This window comes from Schistocerca nitens, chromosome 5 (genome assembly GCF_023898315.1).
Source record: "Schistocerca nitens isolate TAMUIC-IGC-003100 chromosome 5, iqSchNite1.1, whole genome shotgun sequence".
Classification (NCBI taxonomy): domain Eukaryota; kingdom Metazoa; phylum Arthropoda; class Insecta; order Orthoptera; family Acrididae; genus Schistocerca; species Schistocerca nitens.
The window spans coordinates 372,536,243-372,557,751 of NC_064618.1; the positions used below are offsets into that span (position 1 = coordinate 372,536,243).

The 21,509-nt window shown below is 38.6% G+C and overlaps 1 protein-coding gene across 1 annotated transcript in view; it reads left to right on the forward strand.

Moving 5' to 3' along the window:
* Positions 1-21,509, forward strand: part of LOC126260833 (F-actin-monooxygenase Mical) — a 556,018-nt gene that overhangs the window by 362,788 nt on the left and 171,721 nt on the right. Inside the window, exons 14-18 of the mRNA XM_049958228.1 lie at positions 5,967-6,089; positions 8,973-9,251; positions 9,693-9,932; positions 16,217-16,358; positions 21,177-21,310. Coding sequence (XP_049814185.1) covers positions 5,967-6,089; positions 8,973-9,251; positions 9,693-9,932; positions 16,217-16,358; positions 21,177-21,310 — 918 coding nt within the window. The remainder of the gene's footprint in view (positions 1-5,966; positions 6,090-8,972; positions 9,252-9,692; positions 9,933-16,216; positions 16,359-21,176; positions 21,311-21,509) is intronic.

Consider the following 21,509-nt stretch of genomic DNA (forward strand, 5'->3'; position numbering starts at 1 on the left):
GTTGCATTAAAGTGTAAGTATTAAATATTTCACTTTGTTTTTCCAACTTTCATTTTTCTGTGCTCATGACCGATTGAGTAAAATACAGCTTACAGCTTCTGTATTTGTTTGGGGTGTGGAGGAAGGGGGGGGGGGGAGCATTCCTGCTGCCAAGGCATATGAAATAAGTTAGCGTTTGTGTTTAGCGTGTCTTGGATACGGCATCAGACCTTGCGCTGTCCATTTGTTTGACATATCAGCACTGTATGGGCAAGAGACACTGCATGAGCTCGTTTGATGTGCTGATTGTAGGAACTTCATGTGCGACTGTATCAAGACTGTACTGAGAGTTCCTTTATTCTGGGAAGACTGTGTAGTGATGAATCTGTTGAATTAACATAGAACCAGAATAGTAATCTTAGTTACATTTATTTATTATAAGATATCAACAATGGAAATTCATGGATGGAATAATACATCAAAAAGTTAAGGCAACAGATCACCAACAGCTGACTGATGTATGGTGCATAGAAACACACAAAAAGAAAACATTGTTTACACAAGCTTTTAGCTCTTGCACTTTTTCTAGCCTAAGTAAACACTGTCACACACATGACACAGATGTACACATCTGTGGCTGCAGTAAGACTCACTGTTGATTATAGACTATTGAGAGCAGTTGCCAGTGAGATGGCTGTGGGGAAGGGATAGGGAAGGAGGGGTAGAGGTGTACTGTGAGACAGGTCTTTTGACAAATGACTCATCAGCTGTACAATAAGAGAAAAGGAGTTCAGAGGATAGAGCATATAATGCATAGAGAGAATAAGAGGGGGTTGGTCATAGGGAGGAGAGATAATTGTATTACTCTTATATTATATAACTGCACTAGGAACTTATTGACTTCAGTTACCCTTTACAAAACAATATTATGAGGCATCTAATATCTTTCTCTCAGTGAGATTAAAATAAGAAAACAGAGGTATGACCCTGATATTAGTGAACACCTCAGGGTCGATTCCCTGGGTTTTAGTTATTGCTCCGAGATAAATGGAAGATTGGCAGATGGACTATTACAAGATTGCTGTAGTGCATGTCATTACCCAGCAGCACTTACAGTGTGCTGGTGATGAATAGTAGTGATGCTGTGTGTTCAGATAAAGAGCATTGCTTATCAGCATACAGTGAACATTGCATGCCTGCATCTGTGGCCTAGGATGGAACCAGACCTCTGATGGTAGCAGTAATGACTCTTATTGGCTGTCATTACTTGTAAATGAGGCCAGACTTATGTTCGACTTCTTGGCAGGCATTAAAGTGCCTCATGCCAGATGTAGCAATGCAGTCTCTGTCTTGAAGCCTACACTGTCCCACACTGGGATGTTTTCTTCTCTAGCATTCTGTAAAACTTTCAATTTGGTTGGTCATGTTAGACTCTTTGTCTCTCTAGTCAAATTATGTAACAACTACTTTTGAAACTTTTGCATGACACTTTCTTTATCCATGCAAAAAGACAAATCATACTCTCATCAAGAAGTTCCCCACTGAAAGCATTCCTGCTTTATCTTGGACTGTGTTTTGTTTCTCTGATACCTGCAAACTCTACATTCTGCTGAGGTGTCCATCCAACCGTTCTTGTTCTTGTGCAGAACTGTCTGACCATGTAAACAGAAACATGCACTGAGTGCCATCTTATCTGCCCTGTCATATGATAGCATACGATGTGCTTGCTTGACTGGTATTTGTCTAGTGACTTTCCCAGTCTTGTCTCCAGGTACCAGTTGGCTAAGGTCCACACCTGACTGACATATTACAACTGCAACCTCCAGAGGCATCTGCCATGGGCAACAACATTCTGGAGCTAAGGCTGTTGGAGATTGTGAGAGTAGATATATGGGCCACAGTTAAGCAAATCACTTCCTAATTTGATGACAGATGACAATGGCCATACAGAACCACCATTTTGCTATGGGGTAGTGACACCATGGCCTGAATGTATACCTCTGCTATCAGTCTGTCACAGAACACTGCAATTTGTATGGGCATAGGAACACCACCATTGTACTGGGTGATCAAAAAGTCAGTATAAATTTGAAAACTGAATAAATCATGGAATAATGTAGATAGAGAGGTACAAATTGACACACTTGCTTGGAATGACATGGGGTTTTATTAGAACCAAAAAAATACAAAAGTTCAAAAAATGCCCGACAGATGGCGCTTCATCTGATCAGAATAGCAATAATTAGGATAACAAAGTAAGACAAAGCAAAGATGTTCTTTACAGGAAATGCTCAATACGTCCACCATCATTCCTCAACAATAGCTGTAGTCGAGGAATAATGTTGTGAACAGCACTGTAAAGCATGTCCGGAGTGAGGCATTGGCGTCGGATGTTGTCTTTCAGCATCCCTAGAGATGTCAGTCGATCATGATACACTTGCGACTTCAGGTAACCCCAAAGCCCCAATAATCGCATGGACTGAGGTCTGGGGACCTGGGAGGCCAAGCATGACGAAAGTGGCGGCTGAGCACACGATCATCACGAAACGACTCGCGCAAGAGATCTTTCATGCATCTAGCAATATGGGATGGAGCGCCATCCTGCATAAACATCATACGTTCCAGCAGGTGTTTATCAGCCAGGCTGGGAGTGATGCGATTCTGTAACATATCGGCGAACCTCTCACCTGTCACAGTAGCAGTTACAAAACCAGAATCACGCATTTCCTCGGAAAAAAAAAATGCCCGATAACGGTAGATGTGGTAAATCCAACCCATACCGTGACTTTCTCGTCGTGCAATGGAGTTTCCACGACAGTTCTAAGATTTTCGGTAGCTCAAATTCTGCAGTTGTGGGCGTTGACAGACCTTCGGAGTGTGAAATGAGCTTCGTCGGTCCACAACACGTTACTCAACCAATCATCATCTTCTGCCATCTTTTGAAACGCCCACATCGCAAATGCCCTCCGCTTCACTAAATCTCCAGGTAACAGTTCATGATGCCGATGGCTTTTGTACGGACAGCATCGGAGGGTATGCCTAAGTGCCAACCAAACAGTAGTGTATGGAATGCTGGTGCGACGTGTGACTGCATGAGCGCTGACTTCCCCGTGCATAGACGAACCTGCTACAGTCTCCATTTCTTCCTGAACTGTCTCGGCAGCGTTACGCCTTGTGCTCGGTCGGCCACTACGGGGTCTATTGTCTAAACAACCCGTGGCTTCAAACTTCGAAATCATTCTCGCCACAGCTTCATTTGTCAATGGACCTTTACCTGTTCAAATCCCCTTCCTATGGCGATAGGATCGTAACGCTGACCTAGCACATTCCCCATTTTGATAATACAGCTTCACTAAAAGCACCTTTTCAGGTAACATTAACATGCTGCGACTGTTGGCGCATATGATTCTCTTTCTCATTACAGCTCCTTTTATACACATTTGTCATGCGCAGTCACTGACGTTTTGCTGTTCAGTGCCATCTGTTGGACATTTTGTGAATTCCCCCCCCCCCCCCCCCCCCTAGTAAAACCTCATGTCATCCCAAGCATGTGTGTCAATATTTACCTCTCTATCTACATTATTCCGTGGTTTGTTAAGTTTTCGAATTTATTATGACTTTTTGATCACCCGGTATATTTTAAGGATGGAAAGGACGGCTTGGATGAAAATGATAAGCACAGAGGCAAAGCCTTTTGCTTGCCACTTGTGCACCACTGAGTCAGGTGGTCCAGGTTTTATTATGTAGGTGAAATGTAGACAAGGCAAAATTAAATGCCTGATATATTTTCCATAGTCTCGTGTGATCTAACTGTCTGATAATAAGCCTCTGCTTATTGATGTACAGTACTTTCAGGTAACTTGCATATTGAGCAAGAGAATGAATCATCCCTTCGCCCCCAAATAGTGTCAGAATGGCTTGAGGAACACTCTGTGGACATAGTGTTGTTTATATGGCCACTGTTAAGTCACTAAACCTCAATTCCATTCAGTACATCTGGAATTGAGCAAGATGTACTCACTTTGGACCCAGCACGGAGTTCATGCCACAATGCATTGCAACCATCATCAGGGTAGTAGGGAATACTGCACTCTCCTGATCTCATGATAGCAAAATGGATCCACATATATTCTGTCTTGAATGTCAAGGTAGCTGTATCAGTTGCAGTACTTGCTTCTTGGATCTAGTGTCTATCATGTCCACTTTAGAGCAAATCTTACAGTTTAGTTGTAGAGCTCGTGCTGTTAAATGAATCACAGATGTTGGACCATATCTACATTTACAACTTCATCTATACTCTGCAAACCACTGTGAAGTACCTGACATAGGGTATGCGCATTTGTACTTCTTATTAGAGCTTCCTCTTTCCATTGATGTATAGGGTACAGGAAGAATGGTGGTTTAAAAGTCTCTGTGTGCACTGTAATTAATCTAATGTTGTCCTCATGATCCCTATAGTGTGATATGTAGGGGTTGTAATGTTTTCCTAGATGAATTACTTGAAGTTGGTTCTAGAAAATTTCTAAGTAAGCTTTATGGGATAAATGCAGACTATCTTCAACATTAGACACTTCAGTTCTTTCACTATCTTCATAATGCTCTCCCATGTATCAAACAAACCTGTGACCCACTATTAGTACTATTTGGTAAGGGTCCCATACATTTCAGTAGTATCCCCTCCCATAACAGACTTAATGTTCCATGTTGAAAATTACAAATGATTTAGGAATAAAGGAGATGCCTCCACGAAAGGCAGAAGCACTGTGTCATCGATAGGAACACAAACAAAAGGTATGGAGCTTGACTACCTTCCAAAAACCCCACATCCCTGGTCTTTGTTAGTGAAATCTTTATAATCTGGACCCAAGGCCAGGACACCTTATCCTCATTTTCCCCCACAACCTCAACAGCTCCTCTCCCATCCACTTCATATGGTTCTTTTCCACCCATTGTGGCACCTTCGTAGATATTGATTTCCTTCTCTCATATGACTCCATCCACACCTCAATTCATATCGGACCCACCAATCACCAACAGTACCTGCACTTTGACAGCTGCCACACCTTCCACACCAATAAATCGCTCCCATACAGCCTGGCCACCTGCGGTAGTTGCATCTGCAGTGATGGAGAACTCCCTCGCTCAGTATGCTGAAGGCCTCACAAAGGCCTTCACAGACAGGCAGCACACTCCAGACCTATTTCGCAATATCATCATACCATGGAGTGAGGGACATCGTACCCAAACTACTTCCAACCCCTCCCAAAGTGGTGTTTCGCCACCCACCCAATGTTCACAACATCCTAGTCCATCCCTATGCCACTCCCACCCCCAATCGTCCCCAGCCACAGGGATAGTACCCCTGCAGAAGACAAAGATGCCCGTAGAGAGAGAGAGAGAGAGAGAGAGAGAGAGAGAGAGAGAGAGAGAGAGTTTTTCCTACAGCTAGAAAAAGGAAGGGCATTCTGAAAGCTAGCCAAGCTCAGGACCTTCTGCTTGTATGCCTGTTGACATAGCAGTGCTTCTGCCTTTCGATGAGTCATCTCCTTTATTCCTAAATAATTTGTAATTTTCAAACAGAACTTTCCATACATTATTAGTGATCCATGTGCTTTACAGATTTGTCACTGGTTTAAGTAAGTACAGTACTAATTATAAATAAAATAAAGACAGAAATCATTAACCTTTATCTTACACCAAGATGATCTGTTAAAGTGCTCAAATACCATTCTTGAGGGACTAGGTTCATATCCCCATCAAGCTGTTCTGAGTTAAGTTTTCTTTGATTTCTTTAAATCACGTAAGATGAATGCTGGGAAGGTTCCTTTGAAGAGACCACAGCTAATTTCTCCCTCATCCTTGTCCAGCTAGAGCTTGTGCTCAGCTTTTTACAGTCTTTGTAATCAATGGTAAACCTAAGTCTTCAGTCTTTGTGATGTATATTATGCTATTTAGAATTAATTGTTGCCTTTGTTTCTTTTTTAAAGGTAATGACTGGTAAAGAAATGGAACAGTGTGATATTCCAGATAAGCTAACTATGCTGTCATATTTGTCTCAAATATATGACACATTCAGAGGTGAAATACCCCACATAAAACACCCTAAATTGGTGAGTAACATAAAATTAAAAAACAGAAAAAATCTAAATGAGGAAGAAGTAGCAACTCTCTCCAAACTGTTTGCTCCAAATAAATTTGAACACAATGACTTTTGAGAAAAGTTGGCTTGTCTGTGGTACCCAGCATGCATTAGTAAAACGTATTTCATGTAAAACCTGTATGGTTGCTTATAAAGCTGGGAATTGTTATTCTTAATTTTGTAGTGAATTTAATTTGGTACCATTTGAATGACTAATAAGTAAAATGTATTCTTATGGAATGTATGAATGCATTATCTTGGTAAGCAAAGTAGTGGTGTACAGTGGAGTACAGCTTGGGACACAGTTTTAGTGAAGATGTGGATGTGGAAAAGAAACAACATTGTATGGGGTAATGGTCAGTTGATAGCAGCAGTCTGTGGCTATACTTTCAGTCTCTCAGAACTAACAGCACTCGATGAAAAGTCATAGATTTTAATCCATGTGATGTGGTAGGAACCACAAAAAAGAAAAGAAAATATTCATTTTCAATGGGTTAGTTATTTGAGAAATTGTGCTTGGCATGCTATTAGAGTTCCAGAGTTCTCACCAAGCAATGTGTTCCAACATTGTGTATGTTAGCATAATTTCGTAAGGCCACTTCTGCTCATAAGATTAATTGCAAGTTGAGTTGTTTTTTGGTTGTTCAGTTATTTGCCCCTAAAGCATCAACATTGATGAGTAATCAGTTAAATGTTGACAAATTTGACAGTTTACAATTATGTAATATGCTGGTCCGGCACAGCTCCTGCAGACATACAACTCAGGAAGTGCAAGACGTGTTACAACAAGGGAAAACTGGCTTGGTCATTATTCATGGAGGTGTAACATCCATCCTGCAACCATGAGATAAGTGTATAAATCAGACATTCAAAGCTCCACTTAAACAGCAATATACGGGTGGATGGCAGATGAAAACTGCAAGTTCATGCCGAGTGGAAAAATAAATTGGCTAGAATTGTCGCAGGTTTGTGAGTGGGTGAAATGTACATGGGACTCCATTCTGCTACCACTGGTGGAAAAAACACTCTTTAAAGAATGTGTTAACACAAATTTGCTGGATGTAACAGACCATGACACATTATGGGAAGATGGCGACGACAACAATGGTTTTTCCACTATTGATGACGAGGCAATAACATTGGATGGAAATGTACAATGAAATTAACTTGGAAATAATATCTGGGGGATACTTCAAGCGTATAGTAATAACCAGATAAATTTTTACACACATTGTTAATGTTTATAATTTATTTTCTTCATTTGTGTGGCCATAGTGTCCGCAGTTGCTTTATAATTATTGGGGTATTTTTGGTCTGTTGTTGCAACTACAAAAATGCGTGATTTTTTTTCACCAGATGCATTTCAACACTGATAATTTTCATCAAATACAGTGGTGTGCATAAAAGTGTGGTATGAGAAATGCATAGCACTGCAGAACATATAAAAATTAGACGAAAATTGTCAGTGTCAAAAACAGAAAAATATCAGTGTGCTAGCAGATTTCATTTCCCGATGTAAGTGAGAAATCAGCTGAAAAATCACTACCACTGATGATGCTTTACCTCAATAAAGCAAAACACATCTGGTGAAAAAAATCACACATTTTTGTAGTTGCAACAACAGACCAAAAATACTGTCAAGATTTATTATTTTTTATTTTTGAATGGAGATGAGCATATTTAAAGGCAGCACAGATACAGACAAGAATCAACTTACTAACAACTGGCAATGACTAACACACACTAATTTTAACATAGCTCCAACTGGAACCAACTATGCAGGTGCCATCACTGGGCTATAAATAACATATACCAATTAAAGATTTATGAAGTATTATTAAACTGGCTGTAAAACTAGTCATGTAACTACAAGTTACAATTCTGCAAGTATCCAGTTGCAAAATTTAGTTTAACAAAATGTAATGATGTTTTTTATATAAACGCAATTTTGGTAGAGATACAATCTCGATACAAAAATGAGTAAAAGAAGTTTCACGAACTATCATGCCAGAATTATTCTAATTTACATTTTAATTACATATTTTTTTTATATTTACATTGTCACTGATCTTTGGACATATTTGAGCAAGTCATTACAAGTCTTTGAATAGATCGTATATAATTCTTAGTTAATTTCAAATTATCATGTTATCTTCCAGAATGTCCTGCAAAAGCAGTTTTGTAAAAAATAACAGTAATTTAACATTCTGCACAATGTTTTGTAGTCTAATTACATTTGCAGGGTGGTAACAGCATCAAAATTATGAATGATAAAGGGTTGTACATTAAAGGATCAGCCTGTGAACTACTCAGTACATTACAGTGATTACAGCGTGCATATATATCTGTGTGTGTGTGTGTGTGTGTGTGTGTGTGTGTGTGTGTGTGTGTGTGTATGCTTATGTGTGCGTGTGTGCATGGGCGTGTGCGTCCCATGCGCGCTATAGCTCAAGAGAGAATTTATCTGGAAGCTAGCAGAATTTTCAGTATTGTTTCTGTCTTATTTGCAACATAATACTTGTGGTTTTCAGTTAGTTGTTACTCCTTAAATCATTTACTGTTTGTATGCAGATATTTAGGTTAACGTAGAGAAAGATGTAGAACTGCATTGCCTGCCAAAAAAAAAAAAAAAAAAAACATAATTACAAAATTTTGTGTTGTGTATGTTGTAATATTGCTTTGGTATGAAGACAATGCCTCAGTTGCTCTACCCATATTTTGTACTAACAAAGAAAATATGAATAATTACCAGTGTCCTCTGTTATTTAGGTGACAGTAACTTTGGTTTAGGTTGTAGCTTCTGATATTTGAGTGGAATACCCTTTTTTTTAATGTTGACATCATTCATTTACAGGAAGTAGAACCTGAAGACATCCCTGCAGCACCTAGAGCTATTAAATTCCGCCACTTGCAGCAGTTGACACCATCACAAAAAGTGAATCTCATTGGACGTATAAGCAATACCCAGCATCACAATCGTAGTGCTGTAAGTAGGAAGCGATTTTCCTCAGACAGAGATTTGCTTACTGGAGCTGGTACTCCATATGGAATTGGTAGTGAAAGAAAGACTGAAACTTCAAGAAAGTCACGTAGCAAGCGAAGGAGCCTGGAGAAAGAAAGGCAAACTGGAGATGTAAGTTAAATTGTGCTTTTAGTGTCCTTCTTAGAAACACTTTGCTATCAGATTATTAAACCATTACTACTGATCACAAATGCATTCATTCTGTACAGGTCATGCCCATGTGTACACTCGTTGCTCACTAGACCTTCACTGCACTCATTGTTCCTTATGCATCTCGTAATTGTTGTGTTTCTTTATTTGTATGTGAGTCCTAAATTCTTAGTATTTATACAACAAATGTCTGAAAAAACCATGGGTCCAATCGTTACTTTAGTCTTATTCTCAAAATTCTCTATTCTTGTAATATGGATTTATCATTAAAACATTTATAATGTTTTCTTTATATCTCGTCATTTCATTATTGTACTTGAAAAATGTCCTTGTGTTGCCCAATCACTTATTTTTGCCAAACCACTTATGTGTATTTGAAGCTAAATGTGTTACAATGCTTAGGAAGAACGTGAGAAACGTTTGGAAGAAATTCGCCAAAATAGACTGGAGAGAGAACGAAGAAGAAAATACCTTCGAAAGTTGACTACGTTACAGTTCTATAAAAGCATGCAAATGCTTCAGACAAATGCTAGATATGAAAATTCACAGCCATTTGAAGATTATTCAATATTTCTTTATCGTCAGACAGCTCCAAGTTTTGAAGAACGTGTGAAAGATTTGGAGAGAAAACTGTATTACCCTGTAAGAAACTTCATACGTATGTGCATGGTGTTGTGTTCAGGAATGTTTCAGCAGATGTTGTTGAGTTAATTAACATTATTAACATTCTTTTGTCAGGAGCACAACTTGTTTCCCAATGATACATTAAACCATTCTCATTAGCAGCCAGAAAATGTTTGTTGTTTGTTATTGAGTAGACAGGCTTCATGTGTCTGAGCCTTACTGCAATGTGATTAACATAATATTTGACCATACTTCAGATACTTCCTTGGTCCTTAGTTTTGTTATAATTTTGTCACTAAAGCACAAGCTGGAAGCTACTTTTCCTCTTGTACTGATGTTTTACATTTTTATCCCCTGTCATGTGTGATATGTATACTGTTAAGCATATGTAATTTATAAGTGTAATGCTTTAGAAGCTGCACAGATATGACTCAGCTCTGCTCTGCTAATGATCTGTTATGCCTTTGTTTGTTATGATAAATTCAGTATTGGAATTACCTACATGACTATTTTTGTGATGTATTAGTTTGATATCAGTATTACCATGAGTCCTGTTAATAAGTGTGTTCCAGGAAAATATTTTTGGTACCTTACTTTATTTTAAAACTGTGGCTGTACTGAGAATGTGATCAGCACAAGTCTTCAGTACTCCACTTTGTATAATTAGCTTCCTATCAAATATATTGAATCTTGACTTCTCTCCTTGATAACACAATGTTACACACACACACACACACACACACACACACACACACACACACACACGAACAAACAAATAAAAAAAATGTCGAGTCTGCTGACTGCTGTGGTGCCACATCTTTTCCTTTTCTGTACTTGATCTAACAAGCTTTAACCTCAAGCTTTAATGCTGTGAAATAATTGCAACGTTCTTGTTATGTGTTTAAACTGCAGTCAGTTAAATGACATCGGAAAGAAAATGACGTTGAACTACTGTCATGTATGCACAGTTGTTTACATTCCATGTATTTCAAATAAGTTAGTAGAGACAATGTCACATAATTAAATCTTAATATCATTCATTATTAGTGTCATCTGTAATGTGATGCTGAGTTAGTTTGTCATTGATTTATAAAAATGTAAATGGCTAACTGCATTTATGTTACAATAAAAAGAAATCTCTGTATCTGAAATATGTAAACAGGTACTGAATTTGAATATTTTCTCTCTTACTGCAGACATACGTAACACAAGTTATGATATTGTTAACATACTAAATGATAGGTTCTTTTTGAACATTATATTAAGTTTAGAAATTTTAGACTGACATTTATTCTCTTGAAGCACATGACTTTATGGACAGTTGGTTTACTTATGAAAACAGACTGAAGCATAGATTCTGTGGAAGGATAGTGTTACAGACAAAGAGAGAGAGTACTACAGAGACCCTCTCACATCAGCACAGTGAAGAAGGCTTAAAAGCATCAGTAGTTTACATAGAAATATTGTAGTGTCTCACATCAGTTGCATGACATTTACAACAAGAAGACATGGTCGAGAAAATACAGTTCAATATCAGATTCCGTGTATTTTAGTGCACCCTCTACCTTATAGTCTAACTTCAAGGAGATGACATTTGACAGCAAGCAAGCTGTATTACTGTCACCAGCAGCACTCCAGTTGGAGCCTAGTGTTGTTAGTGCCCACTGTATGGACACTTCTGTTGTGCAAAAAATTATGCCTGACAGTTCTTTGCAAGCCACTGCAGTAGGAGATTTTTATAATGTGTTTCTAGATGCTATTAAAGTTGTCAAAAAAGGACATAGAGGGGACTCTGTAGAGATCTATATTATACGTGAATGTGAAACTTATTTATTTGGATAGATAAAAAATCTAGAATTTGACTAACCACAAAAATCTCACTGTTATCAATTTCAGGTTTAAACCAACTCTCTGTCCTCATATTAGGTGAGCTCTATTGATTTTTAGAATCACTTCAAACTATATATATATATATATATATATATATATATATATATGCTTCAGTAACTGGTCACTAGAGGTTTAATAGTTTCATCTGATAGGTGAGTGGGGGGAGGAGGGTGTACTACTTTTGGCCTTACACTAGTACTTCAGGTAGTCATACAGCTACTATTGTAATGAAATTCACCTTGAAAAAAAATAAAATAAAACTAGTTTACAACCTACAAACAGTCAGTCACCTGAAGAGCAGTTCTGTTATGAATAGCACCCTGACCCATTTAGGGAGACCCTAAAATCCTCAAACGTATGTCACAGATCCAGGAAGTCATAGCTTAGCTTGTCACAGAACTTCTGAAGTATCTCGTTCAAGCCTTCCACTCAACTCAAAACCAGGAGAACATCATCAGTTGTGTGGACAATGCTGCAGATCGTGAGCTTTGTTGAAATTCTGCGAGTACAGTTGGTCTTCTCATTCTCAACCTTCTCTGGCAGTTGCAGAATGATCTGAGCTCATAGATGAGAAGCATAATTTATTTCAATATGAGCCACAACCTGCAATAGGTTGCATCCTGTTCCCTCAATGGCTACTAGAAGAGCCTCTACACACACACACACACACACACACACACACACACACACACACACAAGATGTGCCCAAGGTGACCCTTCCCATCCTTTGCTGTCACCTGCTTAAGGGATAACAATTTGTAGCACATATGAACTGCCATTTATTAATAGACCCTACCCTTTGGTATTTTCCAACAGGTGAAAAATGTCTCATTTGCTCAGCTTCAATTGAAAATATCATCATGAACTTGTTGGTTTATCAGTAAGTGTAATATTGTGGTTCTTCCTTGTTCCTTGTCATCTCTACAAAGGGCCCCAAGACCTATCACCCACAATCAAGTGGATAAGTGGTGATACATCATTTACTTCTTACAGAGAAGACATTATCCACAAGGCAGGGTAATACTTAGGATGCCATTAGTATTCTGGTACACGTGTCTGTGTAGCACTCCCAAAAACCCTCTCATAATAGCTTCCAATCACGTGACAGCAGTCCAAAGTATTCCTAGCTGCTTATGGACATGAAAAGCATTCACAGTGAAGCTGCATTATGGCTGGGGGTGCAGTGCTTTACAAAACGGCAAACAAATCACTTTACACTTGTTTTGCTGACCCTATTTTAATTTCTAAATCTGTTATGCTACAATGATCACAAGTTCTCTTTAAGAACTTAAATTATTAACATCCAACAAAGAGATTTCTTTTACTACAGGAGAAAATTCTGTCTATCATTTCTGTAGGGATAGTGAAGACAAGGTTAGGCTAATTAGTGCATGCTCAGAGTTATTTAAGAAATAATTCTTCCTATGCTCCCTTCACAGTGATTACAGAATATGGATGCTGATTTAGATGACTTACTAATCAGTAGTACACGTCCTAAGTAGGAAACAATCAGCCGAAAAATCAGCATTAGGTGTACCTCAAGAATGTTGGATGATGCTGTTGTTAAAGAGATGGTATAAATGGTAAATTGGTGAAACATACATATAAACTTGGAAGATAAGTACATGGTACAGACACTGGAAATTGACACCCAGTGTAAGCAATCTAAGCAAAATTCCTCCTTTACTAAATCATCACCAATAAATCCATAGAATGAGACACAGAAGTTAAAATGTATTTGCTTTTACAGTGCATGGAGGCACTTATGAAGTAATTAAATTATAAATGTTTTTGACATCACTTGTGCGAAATTCAGCTTGCTCTTTTCTCTCTTGATAAACTGAGAACCATAGATGAAGGGCAACAGGCAGAATCCATATTTCTAGATATCTGGAAAGCATTTGACATGGTGCCACATTGCAGGCTCTTAATGAAGGTACGAGTGTGGAAAAAGTTCACAGATATGTGAGTGGTTCAAAGACATTTTAAATAATAGAATCCAGTATGTTGTTGTCAAGAGTAAATGTTAATCAGAGACAAGGTATCATCAGGAGTGCCCCAGGGAAGTGTGATAGGACCATTGCTGTTCTCTATAGATATAAATGATTTGGCAGACAGGGTGGGCAGCAGTCTGTGGTTGTTTACTGATGATGCCGTGTGTACAGTAAGGTGTCGAAGTTGAGTGACTGTAGGAAGGTACAAGATGACTTAGACAAAATTTCCAGTTGATGTGATGAATGGCAGCTAACTCTGAATGTGGAAACATGTAAGTTAATGCGGATGAGTAGGAAGAACAAACCTGTAATGTTCGGATACAGTGTTACTAGCATGCTGCTTGACACAATCAAGTCATTTAAATATCTGAGCATAGCACTGCAAAGCTATAGGAGGTGGAATGAGCATGTGAAAACTGTGGTACGGAAGGCAAATGGCTGACGGAAGAATTTTAGGAAAGAGAGGTTCACTTGTAAAGGTGACCACATATAGGACGCTGGTGTGACTTATTCTTGGGTACTGCTTGATTGTTTGCGATCCATACCAGGTCGGATTGAAGGAAGACATGAAAGCAATTCAGAGGTGGGCTGTTAGATTTGTTACCAGTAGGTTTGAACAACACGTAAGTGTTAATGAGATGCTTCGGAAACTCAAATGGGAACCCCTGGAGGGAAGACGACGTTCTTTTCAGAAAACACTATTGAGAAAATTTAGAGAACTGGCATTTGAAGCTGGCAGCTGAACGACTGTACTGCTGCCAACATACATCATGCATAAGGACCACGAATATAAGATTCAAGAAATTAGGGCTCACACGGAGGCATACAGGGTGCCGATTTTCCCTTGCTCTATTTGCAAGTGGAACAGGAGGGGAAATGACAAGTAGCGGTGCAGCGTACCCTCCGCCATGCACCGTACATTGGCTCTTGGAGTATCTTTGTAGATGTAGATATAAAGAGGAGGAGCCAGGCTGAAATTTACTTGGAGAATTTACAAAAATATAACTCACATGATGAAGGGTATTTATGAGACTGTCATCCAACCCAGAACTTGTTGTTGCCCCTCTGTGACCTTTACCGAATTAGAATAATGAAATAAAGGGAGACTCTTCAAAGAAGAGTGCCATATTAGTTCTCTTATTTCTGTAGCCAAAATGAAAATTCAACTACCTTGTTTAACAAACACCAGTGAGAGATGAAAAAATAAAGATGATGTGCCTTTGGGAAAGGATTGGAATCGAGGAGCATGTTACTGCCTTTGAAATATACATTTCACAGTGTTTGTGGTGATAATAGTAGTGAAATTCATGTTGGAGAGATGAGTAGTGGTAGCTGTTTTTCTCAAGTGTCATTCCCTGATGCAATATGAAAGCCATTCAGATATGTTAGTACACTGTGCATCCTGTACCACAGAGGCTGTCCCAGGGGGAATGGTCAGTATTCAGGGATGTGACAGGAATGATCATTTGAAGCAAAAAAGATTAGTAATCATGAAGATTAGTAATCATGAGCTCTAAAAATGCATACCTTGAGAGCTATGAGCACTTGTTCAATAGAAGAGGTGTGTTTCATAGTAGCAAAGATTATCAAGTGCTCATAGCTCACAAGGCACGCATTTGAGAGCCCATGCTTTGAGTGATCATTCCTGTCATGTTCCTGAATATTGACCATTCCTGCTGGGACACCTTGTATGTATATGGAATGTAGGCATCATCAGTTCTTTGGGATGTTAAGGGCAACACTCAGTCAAAGAATCTAATTCATTACATATCTAGATTTAGACTATAACATAATCATCATTATTTTGTTTCTGCTATGCAAATACTAGCATCAATATTCACGTGGTTGTGTTCTGAAATGGTTATACCTAGTTCTAGTAATATACTGATGTTGAATGTGTTGTAGTTGAAATCTAGATTTTCAATAAATTATGGAATCAGCAAGTGACTACTGTCCTTCTTTACATCTGAATATTCAACATTCACTGTGCACCACCGGTGTCCAATGGATTCCAATTTAGTTACAACTATTTGGGATGTGATAAATTTTTTGTGTCACCTGTAAAATTTAGTTCTTAAGGCATAACATATCTCTGAACGGACTAAATATTTTTGTAAAAAATTTTAGTCTTGCTACCCCTGCTCCCTTCCCCCACTCTCCCTCCCTCCAGAAAATTTTCTGCAGCCGCCCATGGGGCACTTGGGTGTCATGGTGAATGTTTCTTGCTATATAATATTTAAATCATATATTTTTTATTAACTTCAGTTTTGCATTTTATGATAGTCCTTAACAGACCCACTGGCTAATTATAACTTTTAGTTTCATGTAATTTGAAACTGCGAGCCGAAGCCTCTTTATGACATTAGATTTCAGTAACTGAACCTACATTTATGTTTTTCTTTTTATCTGCTATAAAAGGACCGTGATGCGAGGTTTCTGAATGACATAAAGCGAGGAGGAGCAGGTGAAGATATGTCAGGCAGAATAAAGACTTTGGAAGAGAAACTAAGAGGAACAACTCACACAGAGAAGAAGCCAAAAGATCTGCTTCGTGCTATAGGTTAGTAGTATTTGTTAGTAAGTATTACCTCTTATTTATGTGTCTCTAATTTTTATACTTTTTCTGCATTTTTATGGTCATCAGTATTATGATAATGGGTGTTATGGATGGAATGTAACTGATAATTTTATGAAATGTGATATTATTATCACATCTTTGCTTTATTTGTTATTTTCTTAAATTTGTTTCCCAATACAGTATCATTTACATTCTTACAATTTTGTGATCACCTTCTGATAAAAACCAATCGTGCAAGAATATAGACCCGATTCTGCCAAGAAACAGTTTTTTAAAGTAAGATCTGAGGTGTAGTTGCAAGAGAGGAAAGCCTTGGAGGAGTTTTGGAGGAGCTATTGGTATAGGTGTTGAGGGATTCAGTGATGGAGGAGATAGATTTACTGCAGACATCTAGGCTGTAGAGAAGGAAGTGTTTGCTTTGGAAGGGGTGGCAGCTGTCAAAGTTTAGATATTTTTGCTTATTGTTTATATAGATTGAGGTTTGAATGTGAGCTTCAGTTAGGTGGATGTCAATGTCAAGGGAGGTAGCTTTGGAAGTTAGGCGGAGGTCAAGATCAAAGAAGGTGGCTTTGGATTTGGAAAAGGACCATGTGAATATGAGTTAGGAAACAGAGTTAAGCTATTGCAGAAATGTAAGAGTTCTACTTCTCCACGAATCCAGACTGTAAAAATACCATTAATAAATATGTACCACACCAGGGGACACAGCTTCCGTGCCTTGGTGATTGCCTCTTCCATATAGCCCATGAAAAGGTTGTCATAGGATGTGACCATTATGATTCCCATTGCAGTCCCCCCGATTTGTTTGTACGTCTACCCTCCATAGTAAAGTAGTTATAGGTAGGGATAAAGTTGGCTTGTGTGAGAAACTTTCAGAAGGCTGTTGAGAAAGGTAGTGTTTAGGGCTGAGAGACCATGTGTGTATGGGATATTTGTGTAAATTAAGGTCACATACATAGTAACAAGGAGGGTACCAAACAGAAGCAGCCTGGGAATGGATGTGAGACTTCCAGGAAGTCACTGGTGTGTTTTATATACAGTAGGATGGGGAGCTCTGTGTGAAAGGCTGAAGGTTCTGGTCAGTCAGGGCAAAGATATATTTGGTGGGGGACTTTGGAGCCAGCTACTGTGTGAAGGCCAGGATGGTTATTTTTGTGTATTTTGGGAATTAGGTAGAAAGTTGGTTGCATGTATCAGGATGGGTAAGGAGGAGCCCTTTACAAGGGCAATCATATAATAGTTTCTAGGAGGTGCTTGGACCTGGGGGTATGGTGTATTTTTAATATTTTGGAAAACAAATGATGAATTGCAAGTAACGATAAAAAATTTTCAGATCATATTGTCTTAAAAACCTGTGTAAAACTGACTTTTAAATTATTTTCTTGAAAGAAAAACACCTGAATACATTGTATTTTTTCCATTCCCTACAAGTTAGCAGGGGCCCATGGGTATGGGCACCCTTGGCGGTATGGAAGCAGTTGAGTCCTTGTGACAGGCCTAGGGTTTTCAGGATTTTCTGCAAATCAGTGTGGGTGGAAGGAGTCTAGTGATTGGGAACAGTTTTGTATGTTGAGGTGTCTGGGAGCTGATAGTGCTCGTCTGCCACATACTCCTCATGGTCAAGTGCTACCGTAATGGAACATTGGTCCACAGGGAAAATGATGATAGAACTTCCTGCCTTCAGGTCGCAGATAGCTTAGGACTCAGTTTGGATAAGGTTTGGCATTTCAGTGATATTTTTTGGGAAGGACTGAGAGACAATGTTGGAAGTGAAGAATTCTTGGAAAGAGTAAGAGGACAGGCTGGCCTTGTCAGCTATGAGTAGGGTGGAGGGGATGTTTTGGATTATAGTTGTGGACAGGATGAGAACATCATCACTTTAGGTAGTGTGAATCATTTTGTTCAAGTTTCTCTCTGGCTTCAGAACTACACTGAATGCACTAGCACATTCAAGGAGTGAAAGGTGGAGGATTCTAAAGAGAGACATTACAGCTGTTGATAACTATGGTTGGCATGTATTGGTCAGGGACAAGGTGGGTAAGGGCTGAGGACTGATTAGTCTGGAATGGGATTTAAGGAATGATTGATAGAAAATGGTGACTTTCAATTTTAAGCATTTTGGAGCAGCACCAAAAGTTATGTAAAACGGGAGGAACTGAGGGGCCATTGTTTAGCTGTAGTGAAAGCATGTTTGTAGAATGGATATGTATATCAAGGTACTGGGTTATGAAACATGATGAGATTGCAGAAAAAATGGGAATTGCTTGGGCTGGTGAAAATAACACTTCAGTAAGAAAAAGAAGATATATGATGATGAAGTATTTCTGCATAAGGACAAATAGGACACTGAAAAAATAATCAGAAAATAAGAGAAAAGAGAGAATCATTAGCAATACTATCAAAATTGCTGAAAAGCAAATAAGACTGCAAGGAAATGTGTTTTTCTCTTTATGTCCATACTTTATCTCATTATTTGCCAGCTTTAACACTGTTTAGAATTTTCTCATTTAATCATACCATCATTTATTTTGCAGGTGTGTTTTTACTCTTTTAAAACTTCAAGCACATATCTTTTATGTGACTGTTTCTACACTGGCATCACACCAGGAAAATGACCTTGTAAATGCGTGTCTGTATCAGACTTTTCTCTTGCCTTCGTCCAGTTTACCCCAACTTTTATATTTCATCTTTGTATGTTTCAAATGTAACCTGTTACTAGCATAGCATTGTTAAATCCTACACTACTGTGTATTCATCAACTTGTGGCTCTGAGCAAGTTGCCTACTTAGTCACTGAAGTGTCTTCTTTCTTCCAACCTTGCCCTATCTTGTAACTGAGATAGAAACCAATAGTTTCAAAATGTAGGGAATATTTGATTCCCATTGTTTTCTATCTGTCACTCCTGCCATCCACAAGTAAGTGTGTTTTTATCTCCACTTGACTGCAATTGTTCTAAAATCATTCAGGGTATATGGTGAAGGGAATTCCAATATTCTTCTGAATAACACAGTCATAGTACTATCTACAAAATTATACTTGTGCTCTAATAATGGTATTGTGGTGAGTGAAGGAAGTGAAGTATACCTGATATACAGACTGCTAAAGGGTTAGCATTGCTGTAGAGGGCACAAGTTCTGCCTTCCTCACACAATGTGATCACTATATCTATCCTCTGTGTTTCATACCAAGCATTTACAAAAGTGACAAAAGGAGACAAACAACACTTATCTGTTTCATGTAATCAATATTGAAAGCACAATGTTGAAATGTTCTGTAATTCTACACAGTGCTACAAATTATGTACCAGTTCCAAAAAATACAACTGTCACTAAAAGCTATTGAGTGCTACTGCTCACAGCATTCTTTGATCACTATGTTTCGCAATGACCAAAGACAAGACATTAGGGCCTGATGTCTTCTGACTTTAGCAGATTCAGAACTACAAAATCTAGCGTTCAAGAAAAAGTTGAAGATAGTACACAAGCTCATAGATACTTTAATGTGAAGTGGTCAGTTAAAACTCTTTCTAGCGCTGCTCCTCACATTGTGTAAATTAAGCACTAACATACGTTGTTACCCTTGGGGAGTTTATTTCAGTACCATATATAATGAAATTTGATCAGGTTTTTTTTTCTTGCCACCAGTAAACAAATCTTTAATAAATAGTTGTAGTACACTTGAGATACTAACCTTTGTGATAGATTTCTGTACAGCTAAAGAGGCTGCACATGATACAGATGCATAATAGAAATAAAGATGTGTTTGCAAAGAGCAGAGCACTGTATAAACTTCAAGAACCAAAACCAGAAAGTCAGTGTCCAAAGCAGGGTCGACATCTGAATAGCAGCTAGGTGAGATTTAGCAGACTTCAGGCGGCATAGTACTAAGCAGAATGGCTTGCAGCTGCTCGCTGATGTCCCAGCTGCTATCAGCCTTGCTTACTAGACCATGCGATCATGCCTCTGGTGGTGCCTGGCAGATGCTGTTTGTAGTGCCTTCGATCCACTGTCAATTGTATCCACTAGCAGGTATAATAAAATATAAGAACAAGAGACTTTATATTTCCTTTTCACAAATACGCTGTCTTATGGCAACCCATGATTACACCAACATAGACGGCACTTTCTTTAATGTCATTGACAAACGCACAACATTCAAATTTCTATTAAGTTTGCAGCTCTTTCTTGTAATTAAAAAAATTTCTTTTTTTTAAAAAAAAGTTTGTCATTAGTTGACAGTGTTGGTTAAATTTCCTGGCCACGTGGATCCCATGAGAAAGGACTGCCAGTTCCTGTATTAACACATTCTGACATTATTTTCCTTTCCATCAGACCTCCAAATAATGACATTATAGGAATTCTGTAGTCCGTAGTTCATGGTCTTGCGGTAGCGGTCTCGCTTCCTGCGCATGGGGTCCCAGGTTCGATTCCCGGTGGGGTCGGGGATTTTCTCTGCCTCAAGAGGACTGGGTGTTGTTGTGTCATCTTCATCATCATCATTCATCCCCATCCCCATTACGGTTGGAGGAAGGCAATGGCAAACCACCTCCGCTAAGACCTTGCCTAGTACAGTGGTGTGGTTCTCTCACATCGCCCCCTACGCTCCTTGGAGTATGGGACATCATCATCATCATGAATTCTGTTCTACAGGTTTTTTCACAAAATGACTTTTATTTTCCATATATTACACCTTACTGCTCTTGAATGAGGCTGTAGTTGAGAAGTAAATATAAATATGTAAGAAATCAATGTTCTTCTGCTAATATTTCCACTTAGATGATATTTTGGTTGATTGTTACAGGAAAGATTGAAAAAAGTGACTGGAATGTTATGGAATTGGAGAAAAAAATCCAAGAAAATAAAATGGGTAAAGGGGGGCGACAAGAGAATCCTGAAAAAGTTCCAAAATGGAGCCGCGATCAATTTGTTGACAAGGTAAATCACTTCTTATGAAAAAATTAATATGGTAATGGAAAGTATTTGGTAGCCTATAAATATTAGAAGGAGTATAAGTAACAATGGAATTGGGCTCAGTCTCTTCTAGCCCCTGACCCTCATCCAATTCTTCCTTGCCCTGTGTTCCTAACTGCACTCACCCTACACTCACATTCTTCTCTTCCCAATCTTCTTTTTC